At 45.1% G+C, this 23,056-nt stretch overlaps 1 protein-coding gene across 2 annotated transcripts; it reads right to left on the minus strand.

The window, feature by feature from the left end:
* Positions 1 to 1,231: 1,231 nt before the first annotated feature.
* On the minus strand, positions 1,232 to 22,607 carry LOC120699228 (isoflavone reductase homolog). Of its 2 annotated transcripts, none has more exons than XM_039983142.1 (4): positions 22,131 to 22,604; positions 18,146 to 18,386; positions 17,473 to 17,676; positions 1,232 to 1,589 (listed from the first exon to the last, which is right to left on the minus strand). In XM_039983142.1, exons 1-4 carry the CDS (start codon positions 22,458 to 22,460, stop codon positions 1,426 to 1,428), a joined length of 939 nt encoding a protein of 312 aa, XP_039839076.1. In that variant the 5' UTR covers positions 22,461 to 22,604; the 3' UTR covers positions 1,232 to 1,425. The 2 variants fall into 2 exon arrangements, with proteins under 2 accessions (XP_039839076.1, XP_039839075.1); XM_039983141.1 differs by lacking the exon at positions 1,232 to 1,589 and adding an exon at positions 16,930 to 17,289 and having other exon boundaries at positions 22,131 to 22,607.
* Between the last annotated feature and the right edge of the window lie 449 nt (positions 22,608 to 23,056).

Genomic DNA, 23,056 nt, shown 5'->3' on the forward strand with positions numbered 1-23,056 from the left:
CGCCGCTCCCTAGCCGTTAGACCGGGGACTAAAGTTTTCATTGGTCCTGGGCCCAATGGCCTAGTGACCAAGACTAATGTGCATGACCAAAGACCCTTTCTGTAGTAGTGAATCATGGACACAAATAGTTTCCTTTTTCGACATATCCAAAATACAATGAACCAACAAACATACTACTATCATCATTTGTCTTTTCCATCTTCATGTGAACATGCCATCCAAGGTATGGAACAGGTTGAAAATTCTTTCTTGCTTAGAGCAACACTTTCCTTTTTGCTCCTTGCTTAGAAGGATGGGTATAGAAAGTAACTTTTTGGATTTGTGTTGTTTCTTGTGAGTCATTTCTGTTCGAGAAATATGCATTACTTTTAAATTCCCAGAAGCCCAGATTAAATTGTTGCTTGTCGATGTCGAGGTTGATCTCAGCTGGCCGCATCTGGACGAGTGAGCTCACCCACATGATCCGGCAGCCGAGTAGCTCGTACCACCCACCAGCGAGGAGGACAACGCGGGGTGGTGTGTCGTATCAACTTCTCTAGAGACACATGTAAATGTTGTTGGTGGGATGTCAAGCTGGGTGCGTACCTGCAGATAGTGATATGAAACTATGAGTAGAAGAAGGAAAAGAATAGGTCTATTCAGTAGTTACCGGCAAGATTGATCATGTTTTACAAGCTCACTCATGAGAGTGATATAGCAGGACCTCAGAGAGCAGCATAATAAAATCACGATGCTGTGCTAGATCTGATTGCTGTCCGCATGATGTCAGATTCTCGTCCGTGGCAGCGATGCCTTCCAAACATAAACTACTGGCAAGGTGGCAGCTTATGGGTAATCGTTTGCTTTCTCACTTTTCAGTTAATATATACATGGCTCGATGCAGCACGTGTAGTCAAACGACCTATAATTTGAAACGGAGGAAGTACCCTCTATGCAGTAAGTCAGTGGCATGCTCAAGGAAGAAAGGCTGAATATGCAAAGATCAGACCAATTTAATAGAGGCTGAAATGCAGGCACGACAAAAGGCACATGCCAAAGCTAATGTGGCCCTCATTCACTTTGTTAATCAAATTCCTCTGCGTACAGGATGACGAGCATATAGTGTGATTAAGACTGGTGACCAACCCATTTGAAACAGAAGCAAACGTCAAAATAGTAGGGCCTACTATCCCATTTGATTTATGACACTATAGGTATGAACATTTCCCAAATTACTATTTTTATAAAAAAGTTAATTAAGAATAGAAGGAACTTGGGCCTCCCATCTTTATTGATCCATATATTATTATTGTGGACAGGAGGGCATAATACGGGAAGTAGTATTAGTTGTCGATACATAATGCAATACAAAATAATTCAAACACATGGTGTCCATGAATATTGATATTTTAAGACATACCCACGACAAATTTTCAAATTTTGCCATTACAAATACATCTTCATGTAGTCGTCCATGCGGGTGTACTGAACCTTTGGGTACAACAGAGTAGCCTCTGCTCCATCGTCACCTATTTCAAAGTTTGTCAAGCACCCTTCGTAGAAAAAGTGGTAGTAGTGGGTTACTCCGACTTGATTGGCAAGGTCAGTACCTACATGGGTATGTGTAAAAATCATATTGCGCACATTCTTTAACTGGGAGATAAGTGCCAACAAAAGAAAGGACAGTACATATGCAAGTGCTAGTATTTCAATGCTAGGTGAGTTAAATTGCATAAATAAACAATAATCTCGTGCAACTGAAGAAAATACCAATGATACGTTATTTACGTGTGCTACATACACTACTATAGAATTCTATTTTGCGAGGCACTTAAAAATGGGCTCGGAGGCGGGCATGGTTCCGGCCCGCCTCGGTTAATCGAGGCCAGGCCGCCGGCCTTACAACCGCCTCGGTTAATACTTTAGCTGAGGCGGTCAACTTACAAAAACCGCCTCGGTTAATAGAACTTAACCAAGGCGGTTGGCTTAAAAAAACTGCCTCGGTTAAACAACGGTTAAGTGTGATTAACCTAGGTGTTTTTTATAGTGCCCGCCTCGGTTAAGTCTGTTATATATAGCAGCCCACCCCTCTTCTTACTCCCCGTGGCTCCTCCTCCATTTTTGGGTGTTTTGAGCTCAAAACACCAAAACACTATGAAACGTTGATTTCTTACTCTCCACCCTCTCAACTCCTCTCTTCTACTTGTTTTGGATCTAGATGGAGGAGAGAGAAAATTGGATCCGGATCGATCTGACTCTAGTTTCTCGCTGTGTGCAAGGTCTCCTTCATGGACAGGGCAGAGTGGATGTACAAGATATTGAGGGCCGGCAACGATCTGACTTTCCTGCATCATGTGACAAAATTTATTGCCGTAGCGAAGAAGCATCTACAAGTCTGGGTCGGGAGCGCACCATTTGTCCGTGCAATAGATGCAAGAATAATCTTGTCCATGAAGATAGCGTGGTGAAATCTCGCCTGATCCGCTATGGTTTTGTCGACAATTACACCATCTGGAAATTTCATGGAGAAGCAGATCCGAGCGCCACCGGTGCATCAAAACAAAACTCGTCGGTGAATGATGTACAAGGACCACAATCCTCATCATCAACGGCAGCAACAGCAGGTGGCGATACTGCGAATCATGATTATGTCAACATTGACGAACTTCTCCAAGACATGGCAGCCAATGATGGTGATAGAGATTGTGATGAGCAGAGTGATTTGTTGGGGCACAAAGATGCAGAGATTTTCGAGAACCTTGCTAACTGCATGGACCAAGACGATGTTCTGTTTGGGAATCTGAAGTGGCTCGAGAATTTTAAAAAAATGAAGCAGGAGGCAATTGATCCGCTGTGTGACACCTCAGGTGTCTAGCTATTAGAACATAAGGTTATTTAAACAATTGTGTGTTTAGCTTTGTTTGATAGTAAAAAATTTTCAATGCAAATTAAGGGCATATTTGTAATTATACAAAATTACTAGCCCCCTTTTTGCAAAAAGTTTAAACTTAGGGAGTAATTTCAAAAATTTTAAGGGTTTTCTTAAAAAATGCAAGTAATCATGATTTTGGCAGCTTTATTGCATTTAAGTCCAAAATTGTGATGAATTTGCTATCAAAAAGTAATTTTCCTTTATTAAATAGAGTTCTTTCAAACTTTTGAAAATATTTCAAAATCCTTTGATCTAGTGAAAATTTGCACAACATGAAAGTTGTAGGTCTTGAAAAACTGAACAATTTTCATTTTGAGCACTTTTTCATTTGAGCCCTAGATCAACGAGAATTTTTAGTTTATAGGTAGCCCCCTAAACTTTTATGTATTTGCAGCCAAAGCCCCCAGTCCATCTTCAACCTCCCGACGGCTTGGAAATAGGGCAGGCCGCCGTCGCTGCCGGATTTCTCCACCCACCGGTCGCCTGCGCCGCATTTGGCCTGCCACCCGCCCCTCCCCCTGGCTCCACACTTTCCCCTGCTGGCGCCTCCTCCTTCCTCCACGCGCTGCCGCTCCTGTTTTCCCCTTCACCGGCGAGCTGCCGCCACGGCAAACACTGCGCCGCCCATGGAACTGCCTTACCAGGGCGTTTTCTTGCCTCCACGTGCCGCACCCAAAACTCCAGCCGCCTCTAGCACCATCCTGCTGTCCTGTGAGCTTCGCGCCACGCCGCCCAGCACGCTCCTCTGCATGCCACGACTGCCGGCCGCGGCGGATTGCTTTGCCGTCGCTAATTTTGCCCTTCCTTCCGCTGACCTCATCCCCCTGACCCTTCTCTCGCTTATCCTTCCTCCTCTGACCTATAAAAGCCCAGCCGAGCCCTCTTCCCTGCATCACACCACCGCCGCCCTTCTTCCTTCTCCGGCGAGCTCTGCTCCGCCGTGGACCCGTCGCTGCAGGCCTCTCCCGACCACTACGACCCCTCGGTTAGCTTCGCCCTGACCTCGTGAAGCTAGCCCACTCCGTACCCTCGTCAATCCTCCACCAGAGCTCAACATCGACGAGCGCCCTCGCCGCCGTCCTCTGCGCCCATGCCGACAAGCCTCCTCCGGCCACCATTTCCAGCTCTCGAGCCCTCCAACAGGCGCGCCCTGGTTCAGTGAACCTCTCTGGCCCCCTAGCCCTCGCCGCCGGCGACCTCCCTCGCCGGAAATGGCCGGTCAAAGCTTCCCCTCCCCTCTGACCACGACCAAGGGCCACATTGCTTTGATTCAAAAACTTTCAGGGTCCTTTCTGCAAAAAGACCTTTATCCTTTTATTCTTTTTGCAGTGAAATTCAAAAATTTCTAAAAAAATGTAGAAAAATCAGAAAAATGCCAAACCAATTTTGTTGTTTTCCTTGTAATTAGCTCTACAAGTTTGGTGTTGTGAGTTTTGCTAAATGTTTGTGTATTTAATTCTAAAAATAAGGCTAAAATATGACTCTTTTTAATTACAACTTTTATTCTAGAGCCATGTTTCAAATGAACTTTGTACCCTATATTCCTTGCAACATGTCAAGTTTCACAAAAATTTTCAAAACCCATTAGTGGACTTTAACTTATGCTTTTAAAAAAAATTCTTCTTTATGTTTTGTTTATATCTTTAAAAGTTTATTTCAAACTTTCTTTCTATTCAAATAAAAACCCTTTTTTCTTGTTATTTTATGGAATTCTTTGTGTTCTTTTTTATTCTATAAACCATTGCCCAGTAAAGTAAAACTTTTAAGTTCATCTTAAATATTTACTTTATTGGTTTTCAACTCTTCAGTGAAGGAAAGCTATACTCAAGGACTTCACTAAATTTCAAATATTGCATTACATATAGAAACAACCTCGTTAGCCGACAAAACCTACGAGATCATCCAGGAACCAAACGAGGATTTCTCTGAAACTCCGACCGAAGTTGTTGAATTAATTGAAGCTCCGAATTCTAATTCGGAGGAACCAAAGTCCACTGACTTTATAGACACTACTAAAGGCAAGCCCCGGTGCATAATCCCATTATTTTAAATTATGCAACTTATAGTTACTATTACTTGTGCATTTAAGTTATTGGAGTTGCTTAAAAACCTTAGATGCATAATTCTAGGTACCTATTGATTGAACACTAGAACTGAGTTCGAATAGATGCTATGCTAGTACGACCGGTAAAAGTCGAGTGATTGCCTGTCATTCGTGAGCTTATAGGAGTTGATTGTTTACTTTCTGCAATCACTATAAGGATCATGGACGGATTTGGTTGCAAGCTTCATATTGAAATCCATCTGTGTTGACAAACTTGATAAGGCCGCAGTGTGTGGTAGTGTTGATTATGCGTTTGAAAGTACTAGCCACATGCCGTAAATATGGTAAGCGGCAAGCCTAGTAACCAATCGGCCCGGCAAGTGGACATACCTTCCACTCTCTCTTAGGGATAGGATAAATAAAATGGATGTGGGACAAGGTTGGTGCCCTGTTAAACAATGTAGCGCTACAACTACGACTATGAGGGACGAGGTGTGGTGCCCTATAGTCGGGGAGAGTGACTTTGTCCATGAACCGGAAAGAAAGGCAAAAGGTTGCTTGGGAGTGACTCAATGGTGCTCCAAGCGTGTGTGTTCGGTTTACCCTTGCAAGGTTGGAAATTTGATTCAGACTTGTCTGTTTCTATCAGAAATGGAGACTGCTTAATCTCTTTGCCACATAGAGTAAGAAGTGAAACATTTATGATACTTAATCTTGTTGGATGCAAATAATTTCTCTACCATGTTTGTAAAGATAGGTGCAAATCTAGAACGACTAATGAAACTAGAACCTGAAAGCTAAAACTTGAAATTAAGGACCTAGTCTTTGTTGCTTTTCAGCAAAATAAAACCCAGAGCCTTCACAAGCCTTGCATGTCTAGTTAAAGGGCTATGATATACCCTTAGACGGGTCAATCTTGCTGAGTATTAGTATACTCAGACTTGCCTATGACTTTATTTTCAGGAATGTTTTGTGAGGACCAAAACACTAGTATGACTTGGCCTAGTGTTTTACCTACTGGTTGGTCTATGGAATGGGAACCATCCCCAGCCAGTAATGACTCGGATGAATGATGTCGTGATCGGGCTTACCATGACATCTACCCCACGACGGTTGTATATAGTTGTGCTTCCTTTCCGCCGCAGAACTTTTCTTTTACTAGTTTCTGTTGAACCTCTTTAAGTTCCTTACGAATAAAGTTTGTAAAAGCTAAAACTTCGGCTTACTAGCTTCAAAACTCTGATGTAATATATTTCGCTATCAATATGATGTCAAATGTTATGGAATTGTTGTATCTCTTACTTGCCTTCGTGCGGGATGTATATTTGTGTTACCGATATTCAGTGTCTATATCGGGATGTTACCCGAAGGACCACGAAATATACCGTTTAAAGTATATTTGGTTTGCATCATCTTCGGATTGATCGCTAAAATACTTTAATCGGTGTAATTCAAACTGGTTCTGCCACAGCTGGTATCAGAGCGGGCAAGTATACTCATGATGGTACAACAAACCTTAGAGAGGTTTTGAATAAAAGATGTGCTCCACAAAGCATTTTCAAAACTGCGTTGAACTTGTTAATGATTGTGCCTAGATCGTAAAGCCCTAGGGTGATGTTGATATGAGTATTACAAGGTGGCTATTGGATACATATGCTATGTGTTTTCTGCAGGTACACTAACCTTGATTCGATAGGCTAAGAACGGTTAGGATTTATCGACTAGATACTATAGGGAGAGATGTATCAATGCCACCGAAACTAACCACATAAGACCAAAAGTATTTGACAGTTAGTTTTGGTTGTGAGGACGATAGAACATGCATGCATTGTAAAAACTTGAATGTTATGCTTGAATATCTTTTTAAGGACTTTTAGAGTACTTATCTTGTTTGATTGGTTTGTGGGAAATATGGTGAGTGCCTTGTTCTAAAACTTAGACTTAGTTAACCTTAGAAGTGGTAGACTAGTTGTGCTTAGATCAAGCCCTTGCATCCTTGATCTTTTCTAATGATCAACTAGCCTTGTTTATAGTTTGATCATTCTTCTGCGATCTTCTTAAAGCATTCAAGAATCTTTTACCATCACCATGCCACTTGATTCTTGAATGGTAGATTTTTGTCAAACCTTCTATCACCTTTCTACTGAAAAACAACCTTCTATTTTCAACTATGGTTGAGCTATCCAAATGTACTATATGTACCATTTGATAATGGAAGTAAGGATAAACTGGGATTTAATAGATATCTTCCTTGATCCAGATGGTGGGATCAATGCGTGGTACCCCTGAAGGATTTAGCCATGGCCAGGCTAGTGGATCTCAGCAACCGCCACCACCACCTCCTAGTTTGGTGGAAGTCATGGCTTTGCAAACCGAGCTGATACGACAATTAGTACAGGGGCAACAAAATCAGCCACGCTATCAGCAGCGAGGATGTGAGGATTATATTCCCCAAATAGCTGGATACCAGGAATTCTTTGGTACCCATCCCCCACTGTTCCACAAGACTGACGAGCCCCTGGACGCAGATGCATGGCTCCGAACTATAGAGTCAAAGTTCGCCTTATTACCAGTATGTCGTTGTCCTGACCCGGTGGTCCGGACCCAACTAGTAATGCTGCGTGTTTCCTCGTCCCAGATGTTGATGCAAGAGGCAACACAGTAACGCACGGGTTTATCCTAGTTCCGGCCGCGGGGCCGTACGTCCAGCAAGGGGGTGTGCGATGGCACTGTATTATTCTGCACCGGAGGTGCCTGTAGTAGGGGATACATGCGAGGCGAGAGAGAGAGGGAGGCTCCCAAGTCTCTGCTAGAGGTGAAGGTGATTGAGGCGAGTGCCAATATCGGGTGCTCAGTGGTGCTGAGAGTTGCGTTCTATCGAGTGAGTCTGATCGCGCGACGTCGACGACGACCCCCTTAAAGGAAGCCCGCCTCCTCCTTTTATAGACACAAGGAGGGATGGTGTACATGGGCAAGGGATCGTGAAAGTCATCGTATTTCCCCCGAATCGCGGGGGTGCAGTGGTCGAGTACTATGGGAAGTACACTGTGGGGCATGGCGTCGGGCGTGGCAGTCGTCCTGGGTCTTGCGGAGATCACGCCGGCATCCTGCCAGCCCCCAGCAGGCGGCGTGGTCGTCGCTGTAGGGTGCACCATCTTCCAGATGTGGCGTGGTAGCGTTCCGTGGGCCCTGCAGGCCAGGGTCTTGCATTCATATGTGCGCCAGCGGTAGCAGGGCACATGGCGGTCCCGGACCCCCCCCTGGGTGGAGTGCTAGCGCGTGCACTAAGGGGTCCGGGAGTCACGTGGAGGTCCCGGACCCCTCGAGGGGGGAGGTCCGAGCCTCCGGTTGCTAGTGTCGAGCGTCCCTCCTTGGGGGGCACGTGGCGACACCGGACCCCTTCCCATAGCAGGGGGCGGGTCCGGGGCCATAGGTGTGGTGAGGTGGAGTCCGGACAACCGGAGTTGGCAGAATAGTAACGGGAGCTGTGCCGAGCATGTCTCGTCCTGCGTTGCAGGTTCCCACAGTGCTGTCACAGCGTCTGGGATGGCGGAGCAGTGACCGGAGTTGGCGGACGAGACTCCGGTCACAGCCACTGTGGGGAATGGCGGCCTGACACCGTCTGTTCTGGTCGCTGTGGAGGAGTGGTTGGCATTTAATGCCTCCGTACGACGAGCGGGTGAGCGAAAGGGCCGTTTGTCCTTTACGTCGAAGGGTGGCCTCGAGCGAGGCGGAGATGATTCGCCCGGCTCGAGGGTAGGTTCGCTACCCTCAAGCGTGGCGGAGATGATTTGCCTGCTCGAGGGTAGGTTCGCTACCCTCGAGCGAGGCGGAGACGCGGTGCGCAGCCGAGGGTCTCGATGGGAGCCCTCGAGCGAGACGGAGATCACCCTGCGGGTCCAAGGGGGGTGCGGATGGGCCGTGTACTGGGCTTCTTTGAGTCCTTTCCTTTCTTCCAGATTGGAAGGAGGCCGTAGGCCTTCGTGGGCTCAGTTGCCTAATATGTGTTTGTGTTTTTAGGGTGATTTTAGTACCCCGATTAGGGTGTTCCTAATCGTGGTACCCGACACAGTACCATGTTCCGAAGCGAACAAAACTCTTTTCGCCACCCAACAGCTACGTGGCACCACTCGCATCTGGTGGGATAATTATCGTGCCATGCTGCCCGTCAATTATGTTGTCAATTGGGAAGAATTCAAGACCGCCTTCAGGCGCATCATATTCCCGAGGGACTCATGAATCAGAAGCTGAACGAATTCTTTGCACTTACACAAGGAACCCGCACTATGCTTCAGTACGCACAGGTCATCAATCACCTGTGCCAGTATGCCGGTCATCATGCAGACACTGATGCCAAGAAGCAGGATCATTTTTGTCGTGGTCTTAACACCAAGCTCAAAGGGCATCTTAATCTTGTTCGCCCCAACAGTTTCAATGAGTTGGTAAACATGGCCATCACTCAGGACGATTGTATTACAGCACATCATGCTGAGAAGAAGAGGAAGGCACAGACTGAACCCTCAGGTGCGCAACCACCGAGGTATCGTTTGGTGCAGAATACAACTCCCAAGGCCCCACCGAAGAACGCCCCATCAGGCCGATGGATTTTCAGGCCACCTCAACAGCAAGGAGCAACTAGACTTGCAGTGCCTCAGCAACAGCAGCAGTCTAATCCGAGGCCAAATGATCAACAGTTCTATTGTGCGAATAACTACAACCGTTGTTTCAATTGCAGGAGTACCTCACACTTTGCCAAAAATTGCCCTCAGCCCAAGAAATCTTTTTCGAGCCAAAACTCCAACCAGAACAAAGGCAAGAAGCAGGTGATGCAAGATAAGCAAGGACGGGTCCATTTTACTACCCTCACTAAACTCCCAGAGGACATACCAACTATGACGGGTACTTTTTCTATCCATCCCAAACCTATAGTCACATTACTTGATTCTGGTTCTTGGACGTTTGCCATATAGGGTTGCCATTCTTTTTCTATTCTGGAATCTTGGGACGAGATTCTTTTTATTGGGGAAGGCTGTGACACCTCAGGTGTCTAGCTATTAGAACATAAGGTTATTTGAACAATTGTGTGTTTAGCTTTGTTTGATAGTCAAAAATTTTCAATGCAAATTAAGGGCATATTTGTAATCATACAAAATTACTAGCCCCCTTTTTGCAAAAAGTTTAAACTTAGGGAGTAATTTCAAAATTTTGAAGGGTTTTCTTGAAAAATGCAAGTAATCATGATTTTGGCAGCTTTATTGCATTTAAGTCCAAAATTGTGATGAATTTGCTATCAAAAAGTAATTTTCCTTTATTAAATAGAGTTCTTTCAAACTTTTGAAAATATTTCAAAATCCTTTGATCTAGTGAAAATTTGCACAACATGAAAGTTGTAGGTCTTGAAAAATTGAACAATTTTTATTTTGGGCACTTTTTCGTTTGAGCCTTAGATCAACGAGAATTTTTAGTTTACAGGTAGCCCCCTAAACTTTTCTGTATTTGCAACCAAGTCCCCCAGTCCATCTTCAACCTCCCGACGGCTTGGAAACAGGGCAGGCCGCCGTCGCCGCCGGATTTCTCCGCCCACCGGCTGCCTGCGCCACCTTTGGCCTGCCACCCGCCCCTCCCTGCTTCTCCCTGGTCCCACACTTTCCCCTGCTGGTGCCTTGTCTTTCCTCTACACGCCGCCGCTCCTATTTTCCCCTTCGCCGGCGAGCTGCCGCTGCGGGAAACACTGCGCCACCCCTGGACCGCCTTACCAGGGCCTTTTCTTGCCTCCACGCACCGCACCCAAAACTCCCGCCACCTCTAGCACCATCCTGCTGGCCTGTGAGCCTCGCGCCACGCCGCCCAGCACGCTCCTCTGCATGCCACAACTGCCGGCCGCCGTGGATTGCTTTGCCGTCGCCGATTTCGCCCTTCCTTCCGCCAAGCTCATCCCCCTGACCCTCCTAACTTATCCTTCCTCCTCTGACCTATAAAAGGCCCAGCCGAGCCCTCTTCCCCACATCACACCACAGCCGCCCTTCTTCCTTCTCTGGCGAGCTCTGCTCTGCCGTGGACCCGCCGCTGCAGCCCTCCCCCGACCACTACGACCCCTCGGTTAGCTTTGCCCTGACCTCGCGAAGCTCACCCACCCCGTACCCCTCATCAATCCTTCACCAGAGCTCAACGTCGATGAGTGCCCTCGCTGCCGTCCTCTGCGCCCACGCCGACAAGCCTCCTCCGGGCACCATTTCCAGCTCCCGAGCCCTCCAGCAGGTGCGCCCTGGTTCAGTGAACCTCTCTGCCCCCCTGGCCCTCGCCGCCGGCGACCTCCCTCGTCGGAAATGGCCGGTCAAAGCTTCCCCTCCCCGCTGACCACGACCAAGGGCCACATTGCTTTGATTCAAAAACTTTCAGGGTCCTTTCTGCAAAAAGACCTTTATCCTTTTATTCTTTTTGCAGTGAACTTCAAAAATTTCTAGAAAAATGTAGAAAAATCAGAAAAATGACAAACTAGTTTTGTTGTTTTCCTTGTAATTGGGTCTACAAGTTTGGTGTTGCGAGTTTTTGCTATATCTTTGTGTATTTAATTCTAAAAATAAGGTTAAAATATGGCTCTTTTTAATTATAACTTTTATTCTAGAGCCATGTTTCAAATGAACTTTGTACCCTATATTCCTTGCAACATGTCAAATTTTATAAAATTTTTCAAAACCCATTAGTGGACTTTAACTTATGCTTTTAAAAAATTTTCTTCTTTATGTTTTGTTTATATCTTTAAAAGTTTATTTCAAACTTTCTTTCTATTGAAATAAAAACCTCTTTTTCTTGTTACTTTATGGAATTCTTTATGTTCTTTTTTATTCTATAAACCATTGCCCAATAAAATAAAACTTTTAAGTTAATCTTAAATATTTACTTTATTGGTTTTCAACTCTTTAGTGAAGGAAAGCTATACTCAAGCACTTCACTAAATTCCAAATATTGCATTACATATAGAAACAACCTCATTAGCCGACGGAACCTACGTGATCATCCAGGAACCAGACGAGGATTTCTCCGAAACTCCGGCCGAAGTTGTTGAATTAATTGAATCTCCGAACTCTGATTCGGAGGAACCAAAGTCCACTGACTTTATAGACACTACTAAAGGCAAGCCCCGGTGCATAATCCCATTATTTTAAATTATGCAACTTATGGTTACTATTACTTGTGCATTTGTTATTGGAGTTGCTTGAAAACCTTAGATGCATAATTCTAGGTACCTATTGATTGAACACTAGAACTGAGTTCGAATAGATGCTATGCTAGTAGGACCGGTAAAAGTCGAGTGATTGTCTGTCACTCGCGAGCTTATAGGAGTTGATTGTTTACTTTCTGCAATCACTATAAGGATCATGGACGGATATAACACCTCTGCGTTAATCAAGGTGCTAATCACGGGTTTAACTCGCTAATTGTGGACCTAAGCAGTGTCATTAGCGCTAATCAAGTTCGCATAGTAAACTTCGACTTAGCCGTGTTCGACTGTGTTTTTCTCCTTGATCCGAGTCTCAAATCAACTTTCGCTCAATACAAAAGTTGTAGATCTTCTCTTCCTCTACAACTTTTATTTTGGCCAAATTTCAAGTTCCTATATCAAAATTTGAATTTTGGATGGTCAAACACGAGCAAAAATTGGTCAAAATTCATTGAACCTCACTGTTCTGCTCCTGTACTCGTCACTGTGCTCGCCGTCGCCCATACCGGCGACTGTCGCCATCGGCGACCCTCCTCCACGCGTCGGCCATCGCGCCCGACCTCTACTCAAGCTCGAGCTTATCTTCTTCTGGCGCCTAACTCCGTTTTCCTCTCCCCTCTTCTCCTTCCTCGAGCTCGAGATGAGCAGAGCTGAGCGGAGCCGCCGTCGCTCGCCGTGCCGGCCAAACCCCCCTGCCCTCGCTCGATTCCACGTGCCCAGTGCCGCTCCACCTCGCCCTTCACCTCCTCCACCTCTCCCCGAGCTCGGCTGTGCCGTTTTTTGGAAGGAATCGAGTCGCCATCGCTGGCCGCCATTGAACCTCCGCCGGAGCTCCGCCCCTCATGCCGACGACCCATTTCTAGCCTCCTTCCGCCCAAATCAAGCCCACGGTGAGCCTCCTCGCACTCTCCTATCCCTCCCCGACCTCTTTCCCGGCCGATTCTGGTGCCGCCTCCTGTGCCACCGCGGGCCGCCCCGGCGCGGGCTCGCACAGCGCCGTGGCGAGCCCTAAGGCCGCCAAGCCTCCCTGAGCATCGCGCCGCCCAGCCCCGCGGTCACCCTGCTTCTCCGCCGCCGGAACGCGGAGCGCCGCCGCGCGCCCCTGCCCTTGCGCCGCCGCCGCCGCCGCCGTGCCTGCCCGTGACCACGGCCATGGCCATGCGCAGTCAAAATAGAGGAGGGGCTGGGCCGGCTCCCACTAACATGTGGGGCCCAGCTGTCAGCCCCTGATTTAGGGTTTTATTTATTTTGTTTAAGCGGCTGAAAGCTTTGTAAAATTGTAGAAAATTGTAGAGAAATGCAAAAAATGCAAACTAAATTTTGTTGGGTTGTTTAGATCAAGATCTTCATAGGAAAAATACTCATGCATGCAAAATGTCAATTTTGCCCCTGCTAAAATTTTGGTTTGTGCCTAAGCTTTTTTATTTAATACTAGTTGCTCTGTTGCTCTAAAAATTATGAAATTTATGCAGTGGCTTACTCATTGCATGTGTAGTTCACTGAAAAGTTTTCAGATGCATAGCCTATGTGCATGTTTGTGGATCTGTTATTGCTTGATTTCTATCCTAAGGCTAAAATAAATACTTTCGATCGTCAGTAAATGTTGGTAAATTTTCGTTGCATGTCCTTTCAATATCCTGTCTTACTGGTAATTTTTGGGTGGCTCGATTAGGGCTACAAGCGATGTGTTTGCTTTTATTTAGTTTATAGGTTTAGTCTTCCTTTATTTGCTGTTGGTAAGAATGCCTTTTGCCTCTTCCCGTTTTATGTATGTGCTTACTTTTCTTAAATAAAGTTAGTAGTGTTGTTGAAAGGAAAGACTTCAGGCTAAAGTGAGTTGAGTTCTGAACCCACACACCAGCACCCACCTCTTCCAGTATAGCTTTAATTGTTGTAGATAGCTAGTAAATACTTGCCGGTCTTGTCTGTACCTCATTTTGCATTGTATCGAAACACATCGCATCATGAGCACCCATGCACTACTGTGGTTCTGACCCTAGTATGGCATCCTTTTTCATACGTGTAGACACCGCAAGCGATGCCGTCTATGAGTTGGTCGCCGAGCCGATCCAGGAGCCGCAAGCAGGGGAACCGCAAGCCGAAGCAGCCGTCGAGCTAGATCCAGAAGTCACTAACACTGCTAACTTGCAAGGCAAGCCCCGGAGCATAACCCTACTTTAAGTATTCAATGTTTATTTAAGTAATTGTGTATTTACGTCCTAGGAGTTGTATGAAACCCTAGTATGCATGCTTTCCCTAGGTACCCATGAGTATATACTAGTATTCAGGTGTCGTTAGAAATGCTTTGCTAAGTAGAATCTCGGAGACGAGTTGGTTATGGATATGAAGTGACTGGAAAGTAAATCTCTGCCTATGTCGGTTGAGGACCGTACCGTTGTTAGCACATTGATCGATGCTTGAACAGTACTGACCACATGCCGGGAGTAGGAGGTAGTCGAAACCGGTAAATTGTGTACCGAGTTACAACGATATTTTGAATCCCGACCTGCTACGCTGGGCGTGGGATGATGGCGGGTGTCGGATTGTTGTCACCTCCGGGTTCTCCGGGAGTTCGCCGTGAGGGGCCCTTCACCTGGGTTTTAGCAGGCAGGGTTCGGTGGTCGTAGTAATATTGGGAATAGCTGACGTGTGTGGCACGACGAGGCTTGCACATGTCGTGTCGGTTAGGTCCACCATGCAAGGTTAAATCAGATCGATTCGCCGTCTCTCTCAGTTAAGAGAACCTTGATCTCTCTGTCACATCGTAGTAAAGGATGGAAGTGAGAATGGAATGAAACATTTGATTGTTTTTACTAAGGATTTAATGTGATCACCCATGTGTGCTCTAGATATTCATTCTAATCTAGTTGTTACTTGTCAAACAAATGGAGCTAAAATATTGAAAGTAAGGATTCACCGCTAGCAGCCATTCAGCAAAAGAACTCCAGAGCCAAAACGCTTTGCATATCTAGGTAATGGGCTAAGTATACCCATAGTCGGGTAAGCCTTGCTGAGTATTAGTATACTCTGGGTTGTTGTTGTAACCCTCCTGAGCAAGTTGTGTCCCCACTGACTTCGAGGAGGTCTGTGCGTCTTGGATTGAACAACCGCTTCCTCTGGGTTGGACCGTCGAGTGGGCCCCGTCTTCCCCATGAAGATCGGGCAGGGTGGCATCACATCGGTGGGCAGGATGTGGAGCTCACCTGGTATCGTCATTCGTGGTTAGCGTATTGTACTTCGAACTCTGTTTTAAACTTCCGCTGTTTGTTGAACTCTGTCGTTTGTATTCAAAACCTTTATGTAAAACCCATGTTGTAAATTAATTTGAGAAACTCTGTATGCTTGTATCACCTGTGCTCATCTTCGTGCGAGTCATCTAGTGCAAATGTGATCCTAGAGTACAGTAGTTTAATCGGGAATTACCCGACGGACTGCCGGATTATACCGTTTTAAGTGCGTGGTAACTTGATTATTCATTAAGATGATAGTTAGTGCACTTAAGCCGGTTTAATTTATGCGGGTCTGCTACAACGGATTTGGTTACAAGCTTCATATTGAAATCTGTCTGTGTTGACAAACTTGATAAGGCCGCAGTGTGTGGTAGTGTTGAATTAGCGTTTGAAAGTACTAGCCACATGCCGTAAATATGGTACGCGGCAAGCCTAGTAACCAATCGGCCCAGCAAGTGGACATACCTTCCACTCTCTCTTAGGGATAGGATAAATAAAATAGATGTGGGACAAGGTTGGTGCCTTGTTAAACAATGTAGCGCTACAACTACGACTATAAGGGACAAGGTGTGGTGCCCTATGGCCGGGGAGATTGGTTCTGTCCATGAACAGGAAAGAAAGGCAAAAGGTTGCTTGGGAGTGACTCAACGTTGCTCCAAGCGTGTGTGTTAGGTTTACCCTTGCAAGGTTGGAAATTCGATTCAGAATCGTCCGTTTCTCACGAAAAATGAGACTGCTTAATCTCTTTGCCACATAGAGTAAGAAGTGAAACATTTATGATACTTAATCTTGTTGGATGTAAATAATTTCTCTACCATGTTTGTATAGATAGGTGCAAATCTAGAACGACTAATGAAACTAGAGCCTGAAAGCTAAAACTTGAAATTAAGGACCTACTCTTTGTTGCTTTTCAGCAAAATAAAACCCAGAGCCTTCACAAGCCTTTGCATGTCTAGTTAAAGGGCTATGATATACCCTTAGACGGGTCAGTCTTGCTGAGTATTAGTATACTCAGACTTGCCTATGACTTTATTTTCAGGAATGTTTTGTGAGGACCAAAACACTAGTATGACTTGGCCTAGTGTTTTACCTACTGGTTGGTCTATGGAATGGGAACCATCCCCAGCCAGTAATGACTCGGATGAATGATGTCGTGATCGGGCTTACCATGACATCTACCCCACGACGGTTGTATATAGTTGTGTTTCCTTTCCGCTGCAGAACTTTTCTTTTACTAGTTTCTATTGAACCTCTTTAAGTTCCTTACAAATAAAGTTTGTAAAAGCTAAAACTTCGGCTTACTAGCTTCAAAACTCTGATGTAACATATTTCACTATCAATATGATGTGAAATGTTATGGAATTGTTGTATCTCTGACTCGCCTTCGTGCGGGATGTATACTTGTTTTACGATCCGATATTCAGTGGCTATATCGGGATGTTACCCGAAGGACCACGGAATATACCATTTAAAGTATATTTGGTTTGAATCATCTTCGGATTGATCGCTAAAATACTTTAATCGGTATAATTCAAACTGGTTCTGCCACACGCTGTATAAGTATTGTCCGAAGCAATGGACGGCATTGCGTTTTAACCTCCAATTGCTAACACTGAAGTCTCGCCATGGGTAGTTCGACACTAGCTTCAACGACCTGTTACATATGCTCGCTGACACATGCCCAGAGGGTAACAAGGTGCCTACCAATACGTATGCTCGCTGCCAATAAGTATTAACGGAGGTGGTTGTCTTAACCCGACCGCCTCCGTAAAGACCTCCATTAACCGTGACGATGGCTCCGAGACGGTTGCGCTGACCGCCTCAAAAAAGCCTTTTTGCCCGCCTCCATAAAGAATTCTGTAGTAGTGGTAAGCCTTTTTATCTATTATGTGCACAAATACGCACTTATTAGCCCTTTTATCAATCTAGATAACATCTAGTTACTCTAATATCTTAATGTGAACCTTCTACCAATTTTTGTGCCATTAGTTAGACAATATGTATTCTTAATCATATATACATTATCCTACATTATCCTCAGACATAATGCAATTTTTGCAGTTACCTTCCATCGAAGCCAAGAATTCATCTGCAGGAACGTGGACTTTCTCTAGAATTTTTCCAGAGAGCTTTTCCCATTTTGCAATAACTTCGTTTTGAGTGAGGATGTTTTCTTGTGGCCTTATGTACATTGTCTTGTTCAAGGTGCGAGGATCATCAATGGACTTAATTGTATATGTTGCGATATCATCTTCATCCACAAATATCACTGCATGGTAATAAGTATGTCAGAACTATGTACTCCATCCAATAATCAGAACATAACGTTAGGATATATAAAATGTAGTGTAAATTGTTGCACTAGTCAACTTTTCCTAACATCATCATGTTTTCAAAACAGGACGGAGTAGTAAAAAGAGGGACATGTTAATACTTCCTGTATTTTGTTTCCTCTGTTTAATATATATGTCCATGTTGGATAGGGCATGGTTTATTACAAGAGACAAGCTTGGCATCATTCACGTTCGATAGAAAGGAAAAGAATCATGTATGGTATTCAAATTTTTCTTGAAGACTTCAGGGGAATATAGGCCTTTATGTACAGGCAGTTTGAGAATCCAAATATGTATTCATTGTTAATCAAAGAAAATTTGATGAAATTTGAGCTAAATGTATGATTTGAGAAAAAGATTTAAATATGATAGGAACGTGAAAAAGTTTGGCGTTTAGTAGTTTACCTTTGACGTTGCCGTCTCCGTATACTTGAACTTTCTCTTTGGGTGGCACAAGGGTGCGCATTTGACAGAGGTTAGGACAAAAGTAAGCAGCAAAGCAATTAGCAGAAACATAAGTGTGCGGAATGTTCGCCACTTCTATCGCCCTTCTTATCTCCATCTTATCATCAAATGTAACCCTTCCTGGTTCAAGAGCATGCCTCATCCTAGATGGGTCCACGCCAAATTCCGATGGTATGAAACGCTGCATTTACAATTATGTATTTTTATTATAATTCCACCATTCCACTGTTCATTTTGCTTTATATTCTACTGACAGAATGAGAGGGAGCAGGCCATATATACAAAGATATAAACAAGAAAAAATGCATTTATTGTTGTTTCAACCAGCTTTCCTAACACAGGTGCCACTGCAAAGTTGTTGAGGCAACTTCAGCCCTGTTTGGGACGGAGGGTGAGAAACGCGCGGCGCGTATACGCGTAAGCGGCTCGGAGGCCGCTTTTGCGATTCTGGCACGCGTAGTTGTTTTCCCCGCGTTTTGCGTTGTCGGCGGCCGGCGGACGCGTGTTCGTCGCGAGGCGTTCGGCGGGATTTTTCCGCGTTTCTCGCTCATACGCGACGCAACGCGGTCCCAAACAGACCCTTAGTTTGTTGCTTCTATGGGAAAGTCCTCAACAATTTATGAATGGGAAAAATCAAAACCATCTTTTTGCCTCAGGAGAAATATCCTCTATATTTGTTTCTAAAACGGAAGTTCATTCCCCAATGCAAGCACGTCCTTGCCTATACGTACATGCTTGTAACCACATCGGTTTCATGGTTATAATACTTAGTGTTAATAATTATTCACATGGATATGATACTTTCCGAACATATTAATTTGCTTAGGTATAGTAGTTAGCATAGACTGGTTGCGCTAATCAATATTATGACAATATCTGGCTTATTGCGACCGGGTTGGTGATTTGTAAAGCATCAATTATCTCAACTTTTTGTCATGTTCATTAATTAATTTCTCCATTACAATGTTTTTCTGTGTTCATTAATTTCTCTATCATAGAAAATTATATGATATTCCTCCTATGACAAAAGGGCGCTGTTTGGATACTGACACAATCGTTAGACATTACTTCGACCACATAATACTAGTATAAAATGAATGGAAAAAAACAAAGCTATACTATTTTGAAAATGATTTTTAATCAAAATCAACCATTTTCATTTTGGTCTATCAAATTTTTTAATGGTATATTGGTGATCAAAATAGAAACATTTTGGATGCATGCAATTAAACAAAACAAAACTTTCATTGGAGATACGAATTCCAAGGAATGTCGAATGGTACACAGAAATGGATTTTTTTTCTCACATGAACCATTACAAACACCTTCATGGATTCTTCAAAAAATTGCTAGTTTTTTATGGAAGATAAATAATCGGATCATGAAAGTGCATGGATAAAAGTATAAAACACTCTGTCATGAAAAAAATGCATATGCAACACATACGTTTTGACTCCCACCTAGGTCACAACAATCCCCCCCCCCCCCCCACCACCACCACTACACGCACAATTTTATCAGTTTGGATTTTCACCCCACTGCATACATGTCCATTGTGGCCAGCACCTCAGCCGTTGACTTATTACCTCTAGTCCGCAGATTAGGCTAATCCTAATAGATGGTTTCATTTTGTTGTTTTCAAGAGTGCCACATCAACAAAACACAAATGAAACCATAGATAAAATTCACTCCACAATGCATTTTTTTATGTTTACTATTTTATAAGCTCTTATCATATTTAATCCTAAGACTCATCAAGTATTGGTAACCGTGCAATATCATCTAAAATGATGACATGACACCCTATTTAACGTGCAGGAAAGTCTTGTGAAACTGTTACTAGAAATGACCTTATATGCAAAATTATGGAGGAAATAAGTCCACCGCAATTGCCTGGCCTGTGGCTACATGCCTACATCAGGGCCGGGCCTGGTCCAGGCCAGAATAAGATTAGCTCGGCCCAAGACAAATTTTATAGGACAATTAATGGGCTATCCAAACCAGACCTGGACCCATCCAAAACATAGGGTTAAACTTTTAAGCTATTTTCAATGATAAGTTCGATTTCACAGTTTTCAATGGTGCCACGCCATATAGAATGTCATAACTCGATGAATGAAACAACCTTTCTCAATGACGTGTTGATAGTATTTGATTCGTGCATGATATGGAACAATTTAATTAGACACAAGACCGGATGAAAATCTTTTTCTCACCAGATCGTTCCCTTACACGCCCGCTCGTGCCCGCTTGTCCCACCCCCACCCCTACCCCTACCGGCTCCCAGGCTCACCTGCTCCTCTCACGCAAGCTCGCCGGCGCCGGCGCTTCCTCCCTCGCCGCTTGGCCAGAACCTGTGGGCGGCTATGGCCGTCGATGCGCAGCGCTGCTGGGATCCACCTCGCTCGACGACCCTTGAGCGAGGTCGACCGGCTCCGCCTCCCCCGATTCTTAAAAGAAAACTGACCCTCGCACCTCCCACGCCTGCTCCGCGAGCAATTCAGCTTGGGTTGCCGTTTCACTCGCTCGCCGGCTCTACGGCAAGCTCGATGGGCTGCCATGTTGCCGCGGCCGAAATCTGTGGGTGCCCATCATAGCCTGCTTCACTTGCTCGCCGCGCCTCCGCGCCGCAACCCGCGGGCGGCCGTCGCCGTCGACGCCCGCGCGGCGCTGGCAGGATCCACTTCGCTCGCCAGCCCTTCAGCGACGTCGCTCGGTCGCTGCTATCCGCTGCCACCCATCGCCGTTGACGCGCGCGTTGTAGGTGGAGGGGAGCGCGGAAAGGTGGCAAGGGCGAGCCGTGTCGCTGCCCTGGTCGGCTCGCCGCGGCGTGGGCTGCAGGGGAAGGGCGGCGAGGGAGACAAGGGTAGGGGAGGCAGGAACAACGGCGGAATGCAGCGCCTCGCTTGTGCATGAGATGAGCCGTGAGCCCGGAGGCTGGGGAACAGATAAGGTCAAGGGTCAAAAGAGATGAAGCAACGTGAAAGGGATAAGATCAAGTACTAAATCCTTCACTGATGTGTGGGGCATCCCTTGAATGGGTCCATATGTTAGTGACATAGGATATGGAACTTTTGCAGCAATTATGGGAGCATACTCTCTCCATATAGGAAATAAATGACGTTTAGGACAGTGTCACGGTCTTCGAAGCATAACTTTGACTGCTTATAATTATAAAAATATTTGTTGAAAAGTGATATATGTATATTTTTGTGAAAGTATTTTTTAAGACAAATCTATTCATATAATTTTCACTTTTTCAAACTCAATAACTTAAAAGTTATTTATAATTTATATTTCTAATGTTTGACTCAAATCTTGTCCAAAACGACATCTAAATCCTATATGGAGGGAGTACATATTAATAATGACTTAAAAATAAAAATATTAATTTAACATTCATGCTTAGCAGATTGTTATTACGCTCTTCCAAATCTCTCAACATCTTTCTATTGCTGCGTTCCAAACATCAACTCATTTGAAATTTCTTTATTTTCCATTCCTCTACTTTTCTACCACATCTCATTCCTATTTCTGCATTTTTTTTCTTTCTTCTATTTTCTAATCTTGTGTTTCGTATTACTACTCGGCGGTGATAGTGAAAATCACATATCGCGGCCGGGGCGGTTCAAATTGAACCGGCGGTGATGGGTTGGAGGTCTATATTTATACACTAGATGTTTCTGTGAATTATTTATTTTTGGGCAGTATGATTTGTTCCTTCTTCATTTACTGTAATAATTTTTTTCAAGTGCTTCTGTGTATGCGTAATTTAATATACTATTTAATTAAAATCTAAGTAGGTTTTTAAAATTACGTGCGACAAGCGTCTATGCTAGTACAACTCAACCGATAAAAAGGAAACGCTTTTAAATCGGGCATGAATACGCACAAGCAAGTTGTTAAAAGATTATTACTGACTGACCTTGACGTTCCCGGCTTCCTTGATAGCCTCGACGAGCTTGTGCTGCAAGTGTATGTTGTGGCTCCGGTTGTGCGCCCCGGACATGGCCGAGACCACCACGTCGGCCTGCGCCACGGCAGCGACGAGCCCGGCGTGGTCGTCCAGCGACGCCTCCACAAGGCGCGCGCCCTGGGCCTTGAAGGAAAGCAGCATCTGGAGCTTGTCGATGTCCAGGCCGACCTCCGGCCGTATCAGGACGAGCGTGGGGTGCCCCTCCGCCAGGCTCGCCCGCACGATCCGGCGGCCCATGTAGCCCGTGCCGCCCACGACAAGCACCCGGCTTTCCTCCATGGAAAGCGAGGAGGACGAGACGAACGAAGGGTGGCGTGGATCGAGTATCAAGTGGAGTATGTAGCAACTCCTTGGGGAATAGTAGGTGTAAATGTTTTTGTTTGGTTATCAAAGATGGGTGTGAACCGTGTGATCTATAAATGGATCAGTAGGTCCTGGTACGAGGTCAAAGTTTCCAAGCTCACTTATAGTGGGTTACCAGGCACCCACTATATATGGGACCAGGCTATACTAGAAAACGGGCCATCGGTCCCGGCCAAAGGTACCAGATGCTGTTGCAGCCGGTACCCATCGGTACCGACTGCAACAGCAGCTGTTACCTTTGGCCTTGGACCAACCTAGTGGAGGATAATTGGCATCGGGTGGTGGTTCCAACCGGTTCCAATGCATCAGCATAGGCACCGGTTGATGGTAATAACTGGTTCATATGGTGATGAAACATGGTAGCTACCAGAAGCTCGGGCCTAAGGCACCGGTTGGTGCCTTGATCCGGTGCTATTGAACAAAATTTAGCACCGGATCATTGAAACCAACCGGTGCCTTTGGCCCGAGCCTATAAATACCCCAGCCCCTCTCTTTCAAACACGCATATTCGT

This window comes from Panicum virgatum, chromosome 3K, assembly GCF_016808335.1.
Source record: "Panicum virgatum strain AP13 chromosome 3K, P.virgatum_v5, whole genome shotgun sequence".
Taxonomy (NCBI): domain Eukaryota; kingdom Viridiplantae; phylum Streptophyta; class Magnoliopsida; order Poales; family Poaceae; genus Panicum; species Panicum virgatum.